The sequence below is a fragment of the Thamnophis elegans genome, chromosome 1 (assembly GCF_009769535.1).
Source record: "Thamnophis elegans isolate rThaEle1 chromosome 1, rThaEle1.pri, whole genome shotgun sequence".
In the NCBI taxonomy this organism is placed as follows: Eukaryota; Metazoa; Chordata; class Lepidosauria; order Squamata; family Colubridae; genus Thamnophis; species Thamnophis elegans.
Window position 1 is genome coordinate 138,895,665 of NC_045541.1, and position 20,680 is coordinate 138,916,344.

Genomic DNA, 20,680 nt, shown 5'->3' on the forward strand with positions numbered 1-20,680 from the left:
GAGGGAGGCCTTATTGTTTTGAGGTTGCCGGGCAGCTGCTCCCTTGCGAACTGGTTCCCGAAGAGCCGGGTACAGCCTCAAGGGCAAAGCAGCCATGAGGTGACCACGCTCATGAACAACTGCCCGGCAAACCCCCTCTCCAGCTGGGCAGAGCACCATTCGCTAACCTAGGGGGTATCCCTAAGTCAGTGAGGCATGTGGCGCTCTGCCTGCTCCTCAGCTGCTGCGGCTTGGCACATTCGGGATACCCCCATGGTCGATGCATGGAGCTCTGCCCGGCTGGATAGGGGGGTTGCGCAAGTGCCTGTTATGTCCCCACCGCGCTCTGAGCATTACTTCTTCTCTGGCTTCCAAATGCCAAAACCTGGCTGCCGAGTCTTCCAGCAGCGGCCGCTCTAGGAGTGTGCTCTATGGTTGTGGGTTGGCTGCCGGACAGAGAGTCTTCCGGACAGAGAAACTTCCAGCAGCCAGCCCACAACCATAGAGCGCACTCCTAGAGCGGCTGCTGCTGGAAAACTCGGCAGCCGAGTTTTGGAGTTTGGAAGCTGGAGAAGAAGTTATGCTCGGAGCGTGGCGGGGCAGAACAGGCGCTCGCGCAAACCCCCACTCCAGTCGGGCAGAGCTCCATGCACTGACCTAGGGGGTATCCCGAATGTGCCAAGTTGCGGCAGCGGGCAGAGCGCCATGTGCCTTGGCGCCTTAAGGATACCCCCTAGGTCAGTGAATGGTGCTCTGCCCAGCTGGAGAGGGGTTTTTGCCTGGCTGCTGCTCATGAGCGTGGTCTCCTCATGGCTGCTTCGCCCCTGAGGCTGTGCCCGTGCTCTTCGGGAGCCAGTACGCAAGGGAGCAGCCGCCTGACAACTCCCCCCTCCGGCCAGTCAGAATGCCACTCCCCAACCTAGCGGTAACCCGAAGGCACCAAACAATGTGAGCGCCTTTCCCCCCGGCTCCCGCGGTTTGGCCCCTTCGGGATACTGCTAGGTCGGTGAACAGTGCTCTGCCTGGCCCGGGGGGGTGGTTGTCCAGGGGACTTATTTTGGGGGATGTGCTGATATTTTTGCCCCCGTGAAAAATGTGGCAAGGCGTTAGTTTCAGGACAGGTTGTATTTTCGGGGAAACACGGTATATAAAAGCTGACTCTCCTATTCCTCCAGATAAGTTTAAACAGTTTCAGTAACTCTAATCCTCTATTTCAATAAAAAATATACTTGTTCTTCCCATATCTCATATCTTACCAATAAGCCAATTATAAAAAACCTCATTGTTTAGTCCTAATCAGCCAAAGTTTATTAAAGTTGCCAAAAATTAATAACACATAAGTTTTGATCTTGATCAAATAAATCCATTTTGTTATTTGTATTTAGCACTTTCTCTAGAAATAAAGCAAAAGAATTATTTCTTCCTCTATAAACAGATATTTAATACCTCGTCATTCAGTCCTAATCAAAAAGAAGTTCAATGAATAGCTAGCAGGAACCACAACATATACATTTTAACCCTGGTCAAATAAATTCACTTTATATTTCTACAGTTTACTTTTATATAGCTTGCTTTTTAATCCCATCAAAGTTAATTTCTTATCATTTTCTCTTTGTCTGCTTTCAGGAACAGCTTCAGTAGTTCAATCATCCCTTTCATAAATCCAAAATAAGAAACTTTTCAAATCATTCTTCTGATTTATTATTTATATGTCCCCTTTAGACGTCAGTAGGTTTCAAATTTAAATCCATTGTGGCATCTTTTTCCATATCACTCTTATACTATGGCATTTTCAAATTCACACTCAAATTAACATTAGTCTTGGTTTTATACAGTAAAATTAGTTCTTATATATCCACTCATATCCAATTCAATTCAGTTTATTGCAGTCAGAGACCAATAGAGATGCTAAACAAAATAAAGTTTAAGACAGAATTAAAATACATTTATAAAACAACCCAGCTAACATCTATAATTGAGGATCAGAATACAGACTAAATTAAATTGTAAACACTAAAATTATATTAAATATGATTGCATCTAAAATTACATCAAAGTAACAGTATCTAAAAGTACTATTATCAACCAAGTAATATATAAAATTTAGATGAATTATATTGAATTATATTTACAAAGAATACATTGCGGACAATTGGCCCATCAGCATTTTTTTTATTTTTGATATTCACAAAACTTAGCTGCCTCTTATATCTATTTTTTTCCAGACAAACTTGTAGATAATTTCTGAGAAACTGTACATTGTTTTCAGGTATCCCTAATTTCTATAGTTGAATAATATTTCTCCATTGTATTAATGACTCTCTTTAATTGTAATATTTAATTCCTTCTGGTTCCCTTTAGTCAACTTTCAAATTCCCCTCTTATCATATATTTATTTTCCAATCAACACAACTTTCCTACAGGAAGATTTCTTACGATTTATTTCACAGTACCCAGATATTCTTTTACAAAATTTTAAATGGTCCATGAGCATAGGAAATATTCTTTGAAGTCCATCTAGAACCTTTCCAAAACTCAACCTTCTAATCCTCCCTTTGATGTTTTTTAAAAGTTAAGTTTTTTCTTTTTAAACTTTAAACTTGCATGAAAATGTTTTTATCCAATAAAATACCAGGTAGAAGGAAATTCTCCCAGTGTAATGAAACTTTCCCTTCAGAAGTTCTTAACAACCAGAAATCATTAACAAGCAACTCCTAAGGTAGTTAAGAGAAAGTAGGCGAATCCAGTGTCCATTTGAAAGTGCCGAACTGCAGCTTAGGCAGGGTGATTTTACCCGGACTCTCCGAGCTGTAAGAACTGGAGTTTGTGGGTAATCCTAGCCTTCTTGATCAGGACAGGAGTTTCAAGGAAATGATCAATTCATCAGTTCCTTTTGTCACCATGGCCATCAGCTCTGCTGTTATGGAGTTGTCTTCAATCCACCATTGTTTTTCTTCATGGTCTCTGTGCATCACATTCATAGACTTAGAATGAAGATGGGAAAATAGTTTGATTAACCTATTGGTAAATTAAGTAGATAAAACTCTATAGTTGCTGCTTTAACATTTAATTTTTAGATTTATTCTCTGTTCTTTAAATCAGATGAAGAACTGCCAGATTATATTATGGTCATGGTGGCCAATAAGAAGAGCCAAGAACAGATGACAGAGGATCTTTCCCTTTTTCTAGGAAACAACACTGTGAGATTTACTGTATGGTATGTATCTCCCATGTGTTCCGTGTACCGATATATGTGCTTATTATAAGGCATGAAAATAATACAGCACTACAGCATTAAAATAAAATAATCCTTAAAGATGAAAAGCCTTTTGGAGAAGAGAGGGAGGGGAAAGCATTTTTCCTTTGTAGGTCATTTTTTGCTATTGTTCTGCTATAAAGAATTGAAAAATAGAAATGTATTGAGTATGAAATGTTTTCTAGAAAGAGAAAATCTTTACATTAAGAATTCTTACACTGAAATATTTTATTCTTCTCTGGTTATCTTTGAAAACTGTAAATCAAAAATATTTTTTCTCAATGGGGATATTATAATTTGCATGCTCAAGAGAAAAATGATACTTTCAAAAACAAGATAATCCCCCAGAGACCATACAGTTTGCACTAGAGAAAATATAGGTTTTTTTATCTTTTTAATAGTGGACTCAGTTAATTTCTGTGTCAGTGATGGCTAACCTTTTTGTCAATGAGCATATGCACAGGCCTCACTGAAGCCTCCAAACTTCTGGGAGGTGCATTGGGCTATTTTTTGCCCTCCCCAGGCTTCAGGGGAGGGCGAAAAATGGCCCAACACGCAAACTGGAAATTTGGGAACGGAGGGCAAAAAACAGCCCAATATTTTCTATTTCCCACACTAGTCTGAAAAGAATGCAATGCAGTGGACAACAATCTACTTATTTTCATGGGTTAGAAAAATAAATCTTAACAAGGTAGGCAGAGGATGTATAATTATTTTGTTTAAAATCAAAGCTTCCATACTTTCTTCCTGTAAAACTGTTTTAAGATGTACAGGACAATACAAGATTATTGAAGTATTAGGTACTAATTTAAACATAAATTATCTTTAGAAAACTTTTTACAGTGCCTTTAGAAATTTTTTTTAAAACAAGAAGTGTGAATGTTTTGAGCAGCTGGGAACCATATTTAATCTTTGTATAGTACACTTGGAGCCATATTCTAGAAAATAGGCAGATTTAGGATAAAAAAATGTCAGAATGAAGTTAGGTTTGATTTCAAATAAACGTAAAATATCTTGCATTGTAATTGCAAATAATATGGTGACTCCTTTTCCCAGTTTATAATAGACAACACAGTTTGGTGACAGCTTCTCTGGGCCTTCAACAACTGCATGTAACTTTGGGATCTTGAATTGATTTGTTATAATTTAAAATTTATTAAAATATTTTCTTATTTTTCAGGCTTCATGGTGTCTTAGATAAGCTTCGGTCTGTAACTACAGGTAAGTAAAGGCTACAGGGAATCTTTGAGATAACTCTTGAGAAAGGAATGTGTGCACATATTTTCTTATAAATTTTTGGCATTCCTTAAAAAGTATTCATAAATTTATTTAGACAAGATTACAATGGTTTAGGCAAAAAGCAATAAAAAGTTATGTGAATTTGAAAAATTGTTTTTTGTATGAATAAGAGGATGTATATTTTTATTGAATCCACAGTGGATGCCAATTTGCAGTTCTGTATAAATACCACCCTTAATTTTGAGGTGAAACAACTTTTACTTCTTTTCCTAGAGCCCACAAACCTAAAATCTTCTGAATCTAACATTTTTGAGAGCAGTCTCTCTTCTGGCAAAAGTGCATCAGGTGGGAGTGAGGAGAGGACTGGAGAAGAAATCCTACAGCCTCTTACAGTCTCAAGTTCTCGACCTGAAAGAATCGACTTCCGAGTTTCTACTAGTTCTCAGGAACAGAGAGCTGCTGCTCTTCGGTAAGATTCTCACTAAGATAATAGGAGCTAGTGATACATTGCAGATGAATAGTATGTTCATCACAACATTTGTGGTTGAGATCTCAGCTACATCATAAAATAATTGAGTAGTTTTAAGAATAGCTACTGTTACTTAGATTCCCTCAAGTATAATGCCCTAGATAACTAAAGCTTTGTGTTTGTGTTTTCTCCCCTTGTGTATTTTCCTCTCTGTTCTTCTTTAGTGACAAATATTATTTTCCATTGCAACCAATCCATAAAACAATGATTCATGCATACAATAACTTGTATATGCTTTAGGATTGCAAACATACTTTGAAATTAGATTTACAATTTTGGAAGCAGTCAGATGGCTTTCTTTGAGATTAGAAATAAGACGGAATCAAAAAAGGCCTGAGGTGCAAGAGAGGAAACATGGGACTTAACAGCATATGAGTAATCCATAAACCATGTTTGGCTGTTTAGCTTACATCTGTGTAAGGGGGTGTTGGCCTATGATAAAGTACTGATGGAAGGATTTATCAAATAATATAAGGCAGGGGTGTCAAACTTGCGGCCTCTTCAAAACCTTGGTGCGTCTTATACTCCGAAAAATACGGTATGTATTTGTAAATACTTCCCATAAACACCTTCATTTGGGAATGGATTTCAGCTGAAAACCTTAATGTAACAAAGAGAAGAACTTGATCATTATAGTCATTTAGTGACTGCCTCAGACAGTTATTGTTCACATGACTGTGATAAAAAATAGCTTTGTGATCAATGCCTGTATACAGGATGGCTGAAGCATGTCTCTCAGTCATGTGTTTGCCATTACACAGAATTTACATTCTGTGTAAATTCATAAGCACAAAGATGGTCACATGATTTTTATGCTTCACTTAATAACCGAGTTGCCAATACCAGTTGTCATCACTAAACAATGACTACCAGTATTTATTTCTATGCCGCTTTTGGGTAGAGTGAAATTACCTTAAATTCAGGATCATCTGTCTTTCACATTGATACAGTACTTCACGTAAAGCCAGGAAATCTAATCAGCATTATACAGCTTTGTAGGTTAAGCGTAGATTGTTATCTTGAAAGCCCTAAAAAAATTGGTAGCACTTGAATGTATTGACACTGTCAGAATTTCTTTAAAGTTCTTTTACAAAGTTGTCAAACTTCACTACAAAGATAATTCATGTGTTCCAGTCTATGCTGCTAAAATTATGCTATATAGTATAATTTCTAGATTATGCGGGAATTGATATTAATTAGCCTAAATTTTATGCTTAATATGCTTAACCAGGCATCATTTTCTAATAGAAAATTTTGGAATAAATTGAGAAAATCAGTCAGTATTTTTCACAATGAATTCTGTTACTGATTTATTATCCATATCAGTGATGGGTTCCTCTCCCCATTGCTACTGATACACTGCTCACGGGGCTGGGCATCCTGTTCGTGCATGTGCTCTGTGCACGCATGTGCACTTCACCGCCCCTGCAACACCCAGCTGCTTGTCGGAGGTCACGCAGGTGCCGCACGCTGTGCATGCGTGTGCAATTGGCTGGTTACTGTAAAAACAGATATAGAACGCAGGTGGGTGGGTGGGCCAAATGAGCCACCGTACCAGTACGGTGTCAACTGCTTCCGGCCTCTACCGATACAGCCGTACTGGGCCATACCGGCCGGAATCCACCACTGATCCATATGTTCTAAAGCACATACATTTATGCAACAAAATGTTGATTTTCCAGATATCAGAAATCAATAGGTGTGTTTCATTAAATGATATAAATAATCTGTTTGAAAATTCAGTTGAATATTTTGAAAATCCTACTGTGAAGATTAAATATGCTTAGCATTTCTGTGCAGCATTTATTAGGAATGCTATAAATAGTTCTCAGTGTTTATTTTCATCTTTAGAAATGTTGTTATGGATAGAAAATAGTAGGACAGCTGTCTTTCTTGTATTTCTCCTTAAAATTACATGTATATTCATGTTCATATGTATGTATACTCTCCAAGTGTGAAATTTGTTTTTTATTTGCCTTGTTTTCCCCTCAGCTTCTCAATGCAGCTTATTTTATTTTTTTAACTCTGCTACTTATTTAGTTTTTGATTTTATCTTTTTTTTCAATTAAAAGAGACATAAGAATATATTTGGCCTGGCAAGTTCCAAGGAAGCATCAGAAATAACTGTTAGTCACTGCATACTTAGAGTAAATTAAGCTCAGTGGAACCTGCCTCTGCAAATATCATAGTTATGAGAGCAGTTGGAAATAATTGAAAAATGGAGAATCCCCCTAATGTCAAGTCAAATACCGTGTTTCCCCAAAAATATGACATGTCCTGATAATAAGGCCATGCCACACTTTTCTGGTAGGCAAAAATATAAGCCCTCCCCCGCAAATAAGCCCCCTGGACAACCCCCCACCTCCAGCCAGCCAAAGCACCACTCGCTAATCTAGCGGTATCCTGAAGGTGGCAAGCCACGGGAACCGGGGGGCGGGAGGCAAAGGTGATTGCGTTGCTTGGCGCCTTCAGGATACCTCTAGGTTGGTGAGCAGCGCTATGCCCAGCTGAAGAGGGGGGTTGCTGGGTGGCTGCTCTCTTGCGAGCAGACTCGCAAAGAACCGGGCACAGCCTCAGGGACAAACGGTTGTGTTGTGCTGTTGCAGCACCGCAACACAACAGCCATGAAGCGACCACGCTCACGAGCAGCCACCTGGCAAAACCCCTTTCTAGCTGGGCATAGCACCATTCACTGACCTAGGGGTGTTGCCAAGCCGTGTGAGCGCCTTTTCATCGCCGCCCGGCTCCTGTGGCTTGGCGCCTTCGAAATGCCAGTGAATGGCGCTCTGCATGGCTGGAAAGGAGGGTTGCGTGAGTGGCTATTCTGCTCTTGCTCACGCACCTCCCAGCCTCACGATGCTGCAGAGCCAGAGTACCTCCGCCGCCACCACCATCCCAGCATGGCTTTTTCAGCAGCTTCCAAACCGAGTCTTCCAGCAGTGGCCGCTCTGGGTGTATGCTCTATGGTTGTGGGCCAGCTGCCGGCAACCCCAAAACAATACCCCTTCCCATAATGCCCAAGCCATATTCTGTGGGTAAAAAGAAAATAAGACCCTGTCTTATTTTCAGGGAAACACGGTAACTGCTATTTGTAGATTAGATTGTTGCCCTTTTACTCCATATCAATAGATAAGATGAACAAATGATGTACAGAATTTGTAAATTATATTTGTGCATATTGTGCTACTGCCTTTCTCATTAACCTTATTGCAAAGCTGTTTCTTAAAAGATGGCAGACAAAGTTAATCACCCCCTTTCTCCACAGGCAGCCCAGTCATGATGGGTCACCATCCCTGTTAATGTCAACTGTAAAACCTTTACGGGAGCTATCCTCCTTGGAAGCTGTGATTGACATTAAGCCTGAGCCAGATGATCTCATTGATGAAGATCTGAATTTTATACAGGAGAATCGGTTACCTCGGAAGAAGCCTCTGGTTACAGTAACATATGGCTCTTCGCGCCCAACGGTTGAAATCTACCGTCCACCCGCGAGTCGAAATGCTGAAGGCAGTGTTCACTTGCAGAGGTTGCCACAGTCAACCAACCTGCAGACTGGCAAGCAGCTTAATGTACAGGGTGATAGGTCACAGGAAACCATCCAACTTTGTGATCCAGATGCATTTGACAGCTTGGCCGAGAGTTACCAGCCCCCTTCAAAAGGGAACGCTGATAAAATTAGCAGTGAGGTAAGTATGTGAGTCCAAGCTATGCCAGTATTTAACATGTACTCAACAAACAGAGATCTCCATGGATACCTGAGGTCTCCTGTTCTAAACATAGCGATGTTGGTCAAAAATATCTCATGACTGGCATGTAAACTTTGTGGCATCTAGGCTCTAGTTGCTTTATGGATTAGAGGTGAAAAGTGTCTGTGGGTATGTGTTTTTAGTCTAAAAGGGCAAGTAGATGTTGTAATTTTATTCTTCTGGCCATTGGCTTGGTTGGGACCAATACTTTTACAACTCCAGCATGACATATTCTGCTGATTAATATTAAATCAAATGGTTTCATTCATTCTGCCATTAGGAAATGCTTTCCTTGATAATATTCTCCTATAAGACCATGGAGTACAGTCAGTCAAGAGTGGACAATTCTTAGCCAGTGTGAGATATATATTTAGAATTTTAGACTCTTGTTGGGACATCTGACTTGAGTTCTTTATATTTTTTTACTATTTTTGTGTACTGCTGTATTCCACTATTCCCCATCAGTGGTTCAGTTGTCCACATAGCCAAGAAGCCTTATGAATCACTGTTTCTCAGCCTACCTCACAGGGTTGTTGTGAGGATAAAATAGAATCTTGCACATCATATTGATGCTTTAGATGGGAAGTATCATACATATAAAAATAGGCATAGCTGCCATTCCTCTTTGAATGGAAAATGAGCTACTGAACATTGCCAGCCAGGTATGTGAAAAATATTCCAAAGAATTCAGGAAACCAGTCTTTCTTCAAGCCACATTCATCTGACAGTTCCAGAAGTTTCTCAGTAATTGTCTAAATAATTCTGATCCTAAATCAGATAGCTTGGAAGGGAGAAGAAAGGGGGATGCTAGCTTAATCTCAGATGGCAAGGGTTCAGGATGCCCCCAAGAAGGCCTTTTCTTACAACCTCAGAAGATGTGTGGTAATAGTGGTAGGAAAAGAGTTTCTCCTGATGGCTTTAATAATAACAAATGGCTAATAATAAAAGGCTTTCTCATAGCCTCAGAAACAGACTAAAAGTGAGTAGAACTGCAATTTAACTCCTGTGACCAGTCCCATCATTATGGGCTAGTTGAAGTGTCAAAACTATTATGGTGATTCAAATTTGGAAATAACTAAAGCATGCATCACCATCTCAAGAAACAGATATAGTTGGTATTTTAGTGTTGGCAGTCCACAAATTTCATTGGTTATTGATCTATTCCAGCTTCAGTTCAAGGTTTTAGCTTAAATAGCATGGGCCTGACTTTTCTTAGAGGCTATTCCTCTATGTATAAAACTGAATTTATCTACATATTTATTTATATTGTATATTTATTTCTTTATCTGTGCAATCTCTATTTAATTTCTAAGGCATTTCCATTCACAGAGATGCAATTGTTAAACTGTGGAATTAGTATGAGGAAGGTGTATCAGTTTTGGGTTTGAAGCTTCCATCTCAGTTTGCTTCATTTCATGGATATTTTTAATTAGGGTCTCCTAGTTGATACTTATGTTTACTACTGTCTACTGTGTATTTTCTGATTGCTGATTGTTGTGATTTACAGTCTGTACTTTGCCTTATTTTTCTGTCATATATTTTCATCTTTGTACATCAGGTTGAAACACTGAGAAACAAATCTAAAAATTAATAAACGATATTCATCTCTTGATCCCCTTGCCTCTCCCTTTCTAATGTTTCTTCCTCTATCAAATTTAGATTGTAAGCCTTCTGGGCCTTTTACAAAAGTCATCTAGCACATAATAGTGTCATATTCTCAGATGTTCCCATTTGGATAGTCCATGACGGGACTGTAAATACTCCATAGTAGAAGTCCCCTCCCCACAAAATTTAATGACCAAATCATGTGAAAGTGGTTCTTTTTATTTTTCTTACTTAAAATCCTGTGAGGTTTTGCTAATCTTTTAAAATATTTTTTTAAGTGTGTGGGGTCCTTCAGAGATTTTATGAAGGAGGGTAATGTGTTTGTGTGTGTGTGTGTGTACACACACACACACACGTATACATACACATGTTTATCAGAGGTGGGTTCCTACCGGTTTGGCCCAATTCGGCCGAGTAGGTAGTAACTTAGACTGCCACGCCCCCAAACCAGTTCTCTTGGCAGCGCCATACATACCACCATCTTGTTTTTTGCTTATGCGCATGCGCATAAGCATTTTTTTCCTTACTGGGCATGCACACAGCGCGTCCCTGAGCAAACTGACAGTAGCAGCAGCCGGAACCCACCCCTAGTGTGCATGTATAATGGACAAATGATTAGGATCTCGATAGAGCTTTTTAAGATAACTGACATATATTTCACACTGAATAGAGACACTGTTGTTGAATTTGAGAATTCTACTAATTAGCTTTCTTTAGAAAAGAAAATTTCTAGCCTTTTGGTTTGTTAATATATACATGTAAATATTTGAGATATGCTAGAGGGAAGATTTTCTGCATGTTATGTGGGGTTCTGATCCAAAAGCTTGCTATGTAAGCTGCATTTTATTATTCATACACAAAAGCACACATACAATCCTTTGCTGGCTCTTGTCTTTCCTAATTCTTATCTTTTCTCCTCTCCATTGTAACCTGTTCAGACAGATAATAAATCATCCACTAAGATTTCTGAGAATTTTGTAACCTTAGATAAAATTCAAATGTATTCAATGTTCTCTTATTGCCATTTTAGATATTTTGAGTATCTGCATTTTAAAAAATTTGATGTGAGCACCACATTTACAATACGTGACTTCAAGCAATATTGATTGTAATTAGTTTGAACGAAGGAGTCTCATTCAAATTCTTGTTCAAATTCTGTTCTACAAAACATAGTGAGCAATCTTATCTTGGACATTATCTCTCTCCTCAGTATACTGCATTGCTCTGCCATGGAGATAAAATGCAATAATTATATATACGCTTACATTAATTCATTCAAGATAAAAGGAGATATAAATGTGCTGAATTTTTAAAGTCCAGCAAGGTAATGTTGTATGCCAAAAGATAAGATAACCTTTCTTGTCATTTTTTTACTGTGAGCACACTGGCACGCATGAAAAATGAAATTCTGTTGCCTGCTCTCAAAAGAAATTATATATCTACTCATATACATTCATAACACACATATACGTAAGCTATATACATATATACATATATATATACCTACACCCATACATATATACATATAAATAATATATACTATATACTCTGTGTGTATGTGTGTGTGTGTGTATGTATGTATGTATGTATGTATGTATATATATATATATATATATATATTAGATAGATAGATAGATAGATAGATAGATAGATAGATAGATGATAGATAGATAGAGACACACACACACACATACACGTGTATCAGAGGTGGGTTCCTACCGGTTTGGCCCAGTTCGGCCGAATAGGTAGTAACTCGGACTGCCACGCCCCCAAACTGGTTCTCTTGGCAGCGCCATACACACCACCATCTTGTTTTTTGCTTATGCACATAAACATTTTTTTTCATACTGGGCATGTACATGCAGGGCATCCCTGAGCAAACTGGTAGTAGCAGCAGCCGGAACCTACCCCTGGTGTGCATGTATATGTATGTATGTATGTATGTGTGTGTGTGTGTGTATATATATATATATATATATATATATATATATATATATATATATATATATATATATATATATATATATATATATATATATATATATATATATAACTGTCCATGTCTTATAATGAAATGTAGTGTCCATGTCTTATAATGAAATGTAGTTATTACCTTGAAATCTGGAAAGATAAAACAGCAGAAAATAAAGAGTTAATGGAAAGATAATAATTTGTCTTCTTGCCAATTATTTGGCATTGTTTTAAATATAAGTTGTGATAGATCAAAGTATACCGTAGAGAATTGAACTAATTGATCTACAGGGAATTATTCAGCTCGGAGATTCTAAACCTTTGAAACAAAATTGTTGCCCTTCAGATGCATCAGACTAAAATATCCATAATTGCTAAATGTGTGCTCAGATTATAGATGGGGAACACTACTTAATAAATTGAGCCCCAAACATCCCCTCCACACAAAATATAATCTAGTTTGTCACTATTTTTACTCTACTGTTACTCTATTGCTTTTTAAGCAAAATAAAGCTAGAATTTTTTTCTTCTTTAAAATAAATAAATAAATGCAGGTTTGGGCACAGCTTTATTCTGTCCAAATCTGATTATATTGTTATATTTACAATTTGCTTAAAATAAAGAAGCTTGATTCTCTAAATTCTGCTCCTTGTCCTTCACATATTTATAATTTAAAGTCCTGTCCTGACTTTTGTTATCTGGTCAGGGCCAACAATAGCTTTCTTGATGGTGATTACCACTGTTTTTTAAAAAGGAAGCAAAAACTAAGCCAAGGCTACCTATCACATTGCTGCTCTTACCTCAGAAAATCCTCACAAGGAGGTGAGTGGGGCAAAAAAACAAGCCATTTTTGCATTCTGGAGTTCACAAAGTGAAAAAATATTTTCAGGCTTACAGATGTTAAAGGCAAATGTTTAAGCTTCTTTGAAACTTTTGAAATCTCTCAAAGTTAGCCAGCTGATGGAGAGCAGCTGTGAACATGCTAAACAGTTTTATGGGGAGAGCTAACATCCCATTCCCATGCCGCAATCAATGAAAGTAAAGCCTCTATTGTTTATACTACTATATTTAAAAAATTGGATTGGGTTTTTGAATTTTTCTTGTTCTTGAATCTTCTGTTGGCATCTTGAAAAGGTTGCTTAAGTATATTAGTTTGGTTTTATGGCATTTTTTGTTCTTTTAAGCCACTTTGTGCTCCTTATGTCTAAAGTAAATGTATAATAATTGTTCTATCTCTCTCTCTCCCCCCCCCTCTCCTCCCCCCTCCCTCTCCCTACAAACATACATACCCATGTGCACACATGAAAACATATTTAATAGACAATGTTGTTTACTATGTATCTCCCCTAAAACTGCTCTCAGAATGTATTGTGTGATGTTCATTTATTTTGTCCTGCTTTATGGATCCGTTAGTAGTTTGGAGAAAGAAAATAAAAAAGGAAAGAAATAAAAAGTGTTTGACTCTTAAAAAATTAGGAATTCTTTTACATAAATCTTCAAAGTATAATGGACATGGAAGTTACCCTGGCCTGGAAATATGTTCACTGGCAAATCAGATTTATCAAATAAAATATTATCCTATTATCTGCAGGAAGAAACTTTGAGGAAGAGAAAACTCCCAGTTGTAAGTTCAGTAGTCAAAGTGAAACGGTTCAGTAATGATGGAGAGGAAGAAGAAGAGGAAGATGACTACAGTCTACGACTGGGAGGCATCTCCAGCAGTGTCTCTGTGCCTGCAAAACCTGAAAGAAGGTAGTGATCTCTTTTAAAAAAAATAAAATACATATTTTCTAATTATACTACCATTTATATAACCGGTAGCTTTATTTTAGACAGGAATAAAGTCAAGGCAGGCCTCTGGTATGATCCTGTAGGGCACATCTGGATTCATATATTCTGGTTCAGGAGAAAGCAGGTGTCCACCTATACTGGAATTTGCTGGTAATAGTTTTGAGGCTCAGTTTACAAAGTGGCTGGAAAATGTAGCACCTTTTGCAAGGTTGAGAGAGATGCACAGATGAATAGACGTATATCCATGGGGAGAAAAAGTGGTCATCATTTAGCCACCATTGAGTTGGGTGACTATTAATGTATCTTCCTGGATTTCAATCCTTTTTTAAAAAAATGAAATGTGGCTAAAATTAAATATATAATAAAAATAGAAATATTAATTTAACATCCTTGTATCTGTTTTATTTTGATCATCTAGACCTTCACTGCCACCTTCCAAACAAGCTAATAAGAATTTAATATTGAAAGCTATATCTGAAGCTCAGGAATCAGTGACAAAGACAACTAATTATGCTACAGGTAGATCAATTTGTTAATGATTTCTATGCAAGTGTGAATGTAGAATGATACTTTGCACATCTGGTGAAAAGGTAACAGAGCAAAATGAGTTCATTTTGATTTATAGTGATGCAGGCTTTTTGCTGCAGCAGATTAACGTGACTATCCTTTTGAATTTTCCTTTATCCATAATAGCCCTTTTACAAGCAAAACTGTGCATGAAACCATGTGCTTATAAGTTGGCATAAAACAAATGGGAGCAAAACAAGACGTTACATGGAAACAACGGTTCTAGTTTGTTTATAAAATAGATTAATAGAACACATTTTTTCAGAAATGTATTTAAGTACAAGCTGATGAAACATATTGATTTTTTCCCAGATTCTTTGGTCAGAAAAATTAAATTATTACACATTGTTTAAGCGTTGTTTAAACTAAACTATTACAAATTTGATATATAAGTTCCCAGTGCTGATCTATTTTCAGATCTTCAATATATAATTTATACATTGGTTGTCTGTCTTCCGCTTTTGACCAAAGATTTTCAAAAGTTACTCGCAGTTTAAAGAACTACATTGCAGTGGTAAAGATAATTAAGATTGTCTAGAGGAAAGGCCTCTGAGGCCTTTGGAAAGAAGGGAACTTAAGGAAGCAGTTGTTGCAATTGCCTATCCTGAACAACTCACCTATATCTTTCTCCAGGCAACAGATTCACTGTTTATTTGTTAGAAGCTTATGACAAGGATGACTGAGTTTCTCATGGCCATGTTTTTAGTGCTGCAAACTGACTGGGAGATTTTTTTTTTCTTTTCCACTTGTTATATTTTTTATTTTCTTTCTTTTTTATTACCTTTTTTCACCAGCTGTGAGCCTGCCAGGGTTGGGGTGAATACTAAGGGGTCATTAAGGAGTCTTACTAACTGACCTTGGTAAGAAGTTCTCAAAACCAGACTTAAGTCTGTTTGGACCTAATATAACCTCTCTAAGTTAGTAAAGCAGAATATTTCTACAAAGGTTATCTCCCCTAACCATAAATCACTTAGGATGCTGTGTGAACAGTGGCATTTCCCAGTAATCCCTGCCTGCTTAGCCAATAATAGCAATAGCACTTAGACTAATATACATCTTCATAGTGCTTTTTACAGCCCTTTCTAAGCGGTTTACAGAGTCAGCATATTTCTCCCAACAATCTGGATCCTCATTTTACCCACCTCGGAAGGATGGAAGGCTGACTCAATAATGAAGGATCCTGGGTCAAAATTGCAAATTACCTGAATGATTCCATAGCACAATGTGTATGTGCACATTGGATAGCCCAATCTTTTATACTAGAAATTGAAAGTATCTTGAAAATAGTAGTTTTCCTAGTTAGGAACTGTATTTTTGGGTTAAATTTAGCAGAATTTTTAGAAGATCGCATTTAGAAGAATTTGGGATAAAATCCCTGTCATTGTTTGCTTCTTTGTATAACATACTGTTTTGGTTTATGGAAAGTCCCACCAAAGCAGACAGTTCCTGTGGCTCCCAGAACTCGAACTTCCCATGAAGAAGGCGTCTTTGAAATAATTTATAGCCAGAATCAGGCAAGCAAAGTAAACACTCAGATGCAAGAAGAAGAACCAAGAGAACAGACATTAGGAAGAATTCCAGGTAATGTTGAACATGCCACCATAGGACTCGAGTGATCAGAAAGCTCAATTATACCTAGATAGTGAAATATTGTAGCAGAACCTTGTGTGATGCACTCTTTGAAGGAAGATATTTCAACCTTTTTTTCACATCCGGAATAATTCACATATACTCAGATAAGCACAGAAACACAGGAGATGCCAAATGGATTTTATATGTTTATTGGAGAATATAAAAGAAGCTTCTTTAGATCTCAAAAATCCATGTGATGTAGCCTGTGATTCTCATTGCAGAGCATCACTGTTCTGAGATAGTTCATCAACACAATTTTACGACAATCCCTTTCCCATCTCCTAATAACATTTCTGAGCATGGAAATTGGGTGGGAAGGAAATTAGTTTGTATAGTATGTTAGTAGTCTCCAACCTTTTTAGCTCTATGTACTGGCAGTGGAGGAGGGGAGGGAATGGTTTCATGCATGGAATCTAATCCTGCACAAGTGCAAATAAACTTTGTGCAGTTGCCCGCTGCTTGTGTGACTCGTTTCCCAACAGGCAGCCGACCAGCACCAGTCCATGGCCTGGCAGATGGGGATCTTTGCCATATGTTTAAGGGAACCAACCTGATTCATAGGAATTGAGAGCTGGGGTTATTCCATTTTGATTATTTCTCAGTTTCTGATGTATAATTCTTGTCTTGAAAAATAAATGTAAAATATATTTATTAGGAACGGTGCATGCGAAAATAAATATTTTTGCCAGATTTATTTAAAATTATAACTTAATACAAAAGATAGATAGAATCATGTAAAGCTAAGTGGTCCAGAAATACACTGATTTGTGTGCTTTTAGTGTAAATTTGAATAATTAGCCTGCTCCATGAATTTCTCTAGTCTTTTCAAAACTTAAAAAAATCAGTGTAATGCCCTGAATTTAGTGAGATGCAGTTATGAAAATAGATATGGTGCAAGACTAGTGGCTACATTTAGCTTCCTACTAAATAAAATTTGGGAGAGATTTCATTCAAACAGTTTCATAGAGATAGATGCAGAAAATTGAATTAAATAAGTTGCCAAAAATGGGGAAAGTTACTACAGTGTTGTTCCCTAAGTTGAATTGAGGAGGAAGGAAACTTCATTTGCATTCTTAATATATTTTAGGAACCCAACAGAAGCAACTCTTTTCCCGTCTTCAGATTGAACCGGGCACAGAAGACATATTACAAAAAACTGGTTAGTTGTGGCTGGTATTTTAAAGCATTATCTTATATTTTCATATTCTTAGAAAAAACTAACATTTATTTTCTGAATTTTTTTAGTAGATAAAAAATTCTGCTGCAGCAGAAATTGCCAATCCAACTTCTTATGAGATTTGTTGTTGTTGTTGTTGTTTGCAACATGTTGATACTGTTGGGCTTTGCACATGTAGCATGTGTAGACTTATTATTTCTTTCTTTAGGGCTCCTGGGTTAAGAAGCTGCCAAAGCCAGACGAAAGTATACAAACTGCAGAACCATTAGTTGTTTGAATAGCTTTGTCTGCTCAGCAGAGAGTAGTTTGCCATTTTTTTGATGATCAGTAGTCATGATTTACCTTCATTCAGTAGCTTCTTGTTTACTTTCCATTTACAATATGTTGTTGATTTCAAGACTCTATGAGACATTTGCCATTTTCTCTGATTTAGATTATTATGACTTGGAATCAGTGATCCACACAGATACAAGATCATTTATTTTGAAGAAACCTAAGCTGTCTGAGGAGGTCACCATAGCTAGAAACTTGGAAGTGGGAAGCAGAACTGCAGATGCCTTACAGGCACTTTCAGGACGGCTCATTCAGACACGGTAAAAAACAAATCACTCCTTTTGGATAAGTAGAAGGAGAAACTTGGAAACTAGGCACTTTCATACAGCATATCTAAATACTGTAGTAAACTTGGTCTTTGCTTGCCTTAACTGTGAAAGTAGCACATTTTATATAGCGACAGAGCAGATTGTGGTAGATTTATTTCATGTTTCCTTAAGCCCCTGATTAGTCTATGCCCATGATGGCGAACCTATAGCAAACTTGCCATAGGTGACACACAGAGCCTACTCTGTGAGCATGCGTGCTGTTGCCAGCTGGTCTTTGTGGGTGCCAGAGCACTGAAAAATGGCCCGAAAGATGCCCCCAAAACAGGCCATTTTGGGGCCGTTTAAAGGGCCATTTTTAGGGAGGGTTTCAAGCGGTTTTCAGACCATTTTGGGTCATTTTTCAGGCTGTTTTTTGCCCAAAAATAGCCAAAAAAATGGCCTGAAAACGATCTAGAAAACGCCCCCCAAAACAACCAGAAAACAGGCATGCACGCACCAGTCAGCTGGTCTTCGGATTTTCAGTGCTCAGGGACGCACGAATGCGCTTGCCAGAAACCTGAAAACCAGCTGGAAAACAGCCCGAAAAATGGCCCCAAAAAAAAAAAAAAGCGCATGCATGCACCAGTGAGTGATATTTGGGTTTCTGGAGCTCTGGCACACGCACACGTGTATGCGCATGCACACACACTCCAGTTTGGGCACTCGATGCTAAAAAGGTTTGCCGTCACTGGTCTATGCCAATAATTCACATACTATAGTGTATTGCACAAAATGAATGTTAGGGTCCAGAACTAAAGACTTGTGGTTGTGGCTTGTGCTCTGGATGCAATGAAATATTTTCTCTCTTAATTCTGTGGCTCAGAGGAATTTTCTGCCCAGAGACAGGTGGTTGGATAGATGCTATTCTACTCAAGAAGCATGCTCAGAACAAAATTATGAAGAGTAGATAGACTTCCTTCTTTGTACAAATTAAAGATAAGAGACCCAAATGTCATTTTCCTTTTAAGGGTGTTGTACATTTTGAGGAAAAGTGGTTTAATGTGTGAAATCTTTTAGGTCTTAAAAAGTATTTTATCAATAATTATGCTGTATTGATTGTCATGAATTATGTTTGATTGATTATGTCATCAAGTCATCAACTTGAATTGTTGGTATCAATTATTATTCCTTTGTTTTTGTTTTAGCAACTTAAACAATTTTTATTGTTTTATTATAGAGAGCAGCTTATACTGTCAGAGAAGCCTGCTAGTCCCAAGTTTATAGTCACTTTGGATGGAGTCCCCAGCCCTCCGGGGTACTTATCTGATCAAGAAGAGGAAGAATCGAATCTTATGGAGGGAGTTAGGCCTATTCCATCCAAACCAACAGCAAACAAGGGATTAAGAAACCTTCGCACCCAACAGATGCACATTATATCCAGACAGCTGGACAGCACAGATGGTAACTCATCCTCATTGATAAGGTCTTTATGGTAACTTGGTTGCAAAATATCTTTGGGCAATTGCAAACTAAACTAGAGGCAGGGATTCAATGATTAACTTCTAAGACAAATTTCTTAGGATATATTATTTTTTTACAGAATGTTTTAAGCTAAAAAGACGTAGATTGCATTCATCTACTCTGCCTGAAAGTAATTGGGAAACAGCTCTGTGGTACATGAAAAAAGAGGGATGACCTGCCCTTGCTGAAGGGAGATTGAAAGTCTAAGGCCATTCCTGGTTTCTATATTCCTTATCTCAACAATTAAGTAGCGAGACCTTATTATTACCTAAGCTCTGGCTGTTTCTGAATGCCAGATCTGTCTATAATAAATCTCTTCTCATTCTTAACCTCATTGTGGATGAAACACACCTTAATCTCATTGTGGATGAAATACACCTGCTTGAATTACTGAGACCTGCATGGGCAAGGAGGCTGATATATTCATCTCAGGGTTTTGCTCAGCCAGGTTTCAGTAGTTGCAACAGCTACAAATTCATGGAGGATTGGATTATCATCAGGATTACTCTGCAGATGACAAGATACATTGTCCTGCAGATTACTAGATATGAGGTGCCATTTGTGAGTTAAGCTTTAGAGATAAACTAGGATTGCTACTGCTTACTGACTTCCCTGCTGTTCACCTTCTCTCAACTTCATCCTGATGATGCAGTTAAGTTGCTTAACTGCATCATCAGGATGACACCTGCAACTCCATAGACTTCTGGCCTTGGGAGATTTCAAATTGAGTTTATTAGGCAGCAGCGATGCAGCTTATGAGTTCCATGGCCACCATGAGAGTTATGGACTTGTTCTTGGAAATCATGGGCCCAACATCCATATGTATTAGATCTGTTTTTTTATCTGAGCCACTGAACCTGATCTGATGTGGGAGAATTCTCCAGTTCTTTTCATGGTCAGCTTACTTGAGGGAGGCTGTGATGGAATTTGTTGTTGCTATGGATCTCTGCAGGGAGGAGAGATGTATTTGATAAGGTTATACAAGTGCCTATGGTCCCTGTTGATTTCCAAAGAACACTTGGGAAGTTTTCCATTCTACTGAGTAGCTTGCTGACCCCTGGAATAAAGGGTCAATTGTGGTACCTG

The 20,680-nt window shown here is 37.9% G+C and overlaps 1 protein-coding gene across 2 annotated transcripts in view; it reads left to right on the forward strand.

Annotated features, from left to right (window-relative positions):
* The window catches only part of ZC3H14 (zinc finger CCCH-type containing 14), a 40,015-nt gene that overhangs the window by 7,444 nt on the left and 11,891 nt on the right, over nucleotides 1-20,680 (forward strand). For both annotated transcript variants that reach the window (XM_032232747.1, XM_032232753.1), the window contains exons 3-12: nucleotides 3,082-3,196; nucleotides 4,416-4,456; nucleotides 4,748-4,943; nucleotides 8,269-8,689; nucleotides 13,917-14,077; nucleotides 14,535-14,635; nucleotides 16,109-16,264; nucleotides 17,403-17,474; nucleotides 17,926-18,085; nucleotides 19,311-19,534. In XM_032232747.1, the coding sequence (XP_032088638.1) occupies nucleotides 3,082-3,196; nucleotides 4,416-4,456; nucleotides 4,748-4,943; nucleotides 8,269-8,689; nucleotides 13,917-14,077; nucleotides 14,535-14,635; nucleotides 16,109-16,264; nucleotides 17,403-17,474; nucleotides 17,926-18,085; nucleotides 19,311-19,534 (1,647 nt within the window). The remainder of the gene's footprint in view (nucleotides 1-3,081; nucleotides 3,197-4,415; nucleotides 4,457-4,747; nucleotides 4,944-8,268; nucleotides 8,690-13,916; nucleotides 14,078-14,534; nucleotides 14,636-16,108; nucleotides 16,265-17,402; nucleotides 17,475-17,925; nucleotides 18,086-19,310; nucleotides 19,535-20,680) is intronic.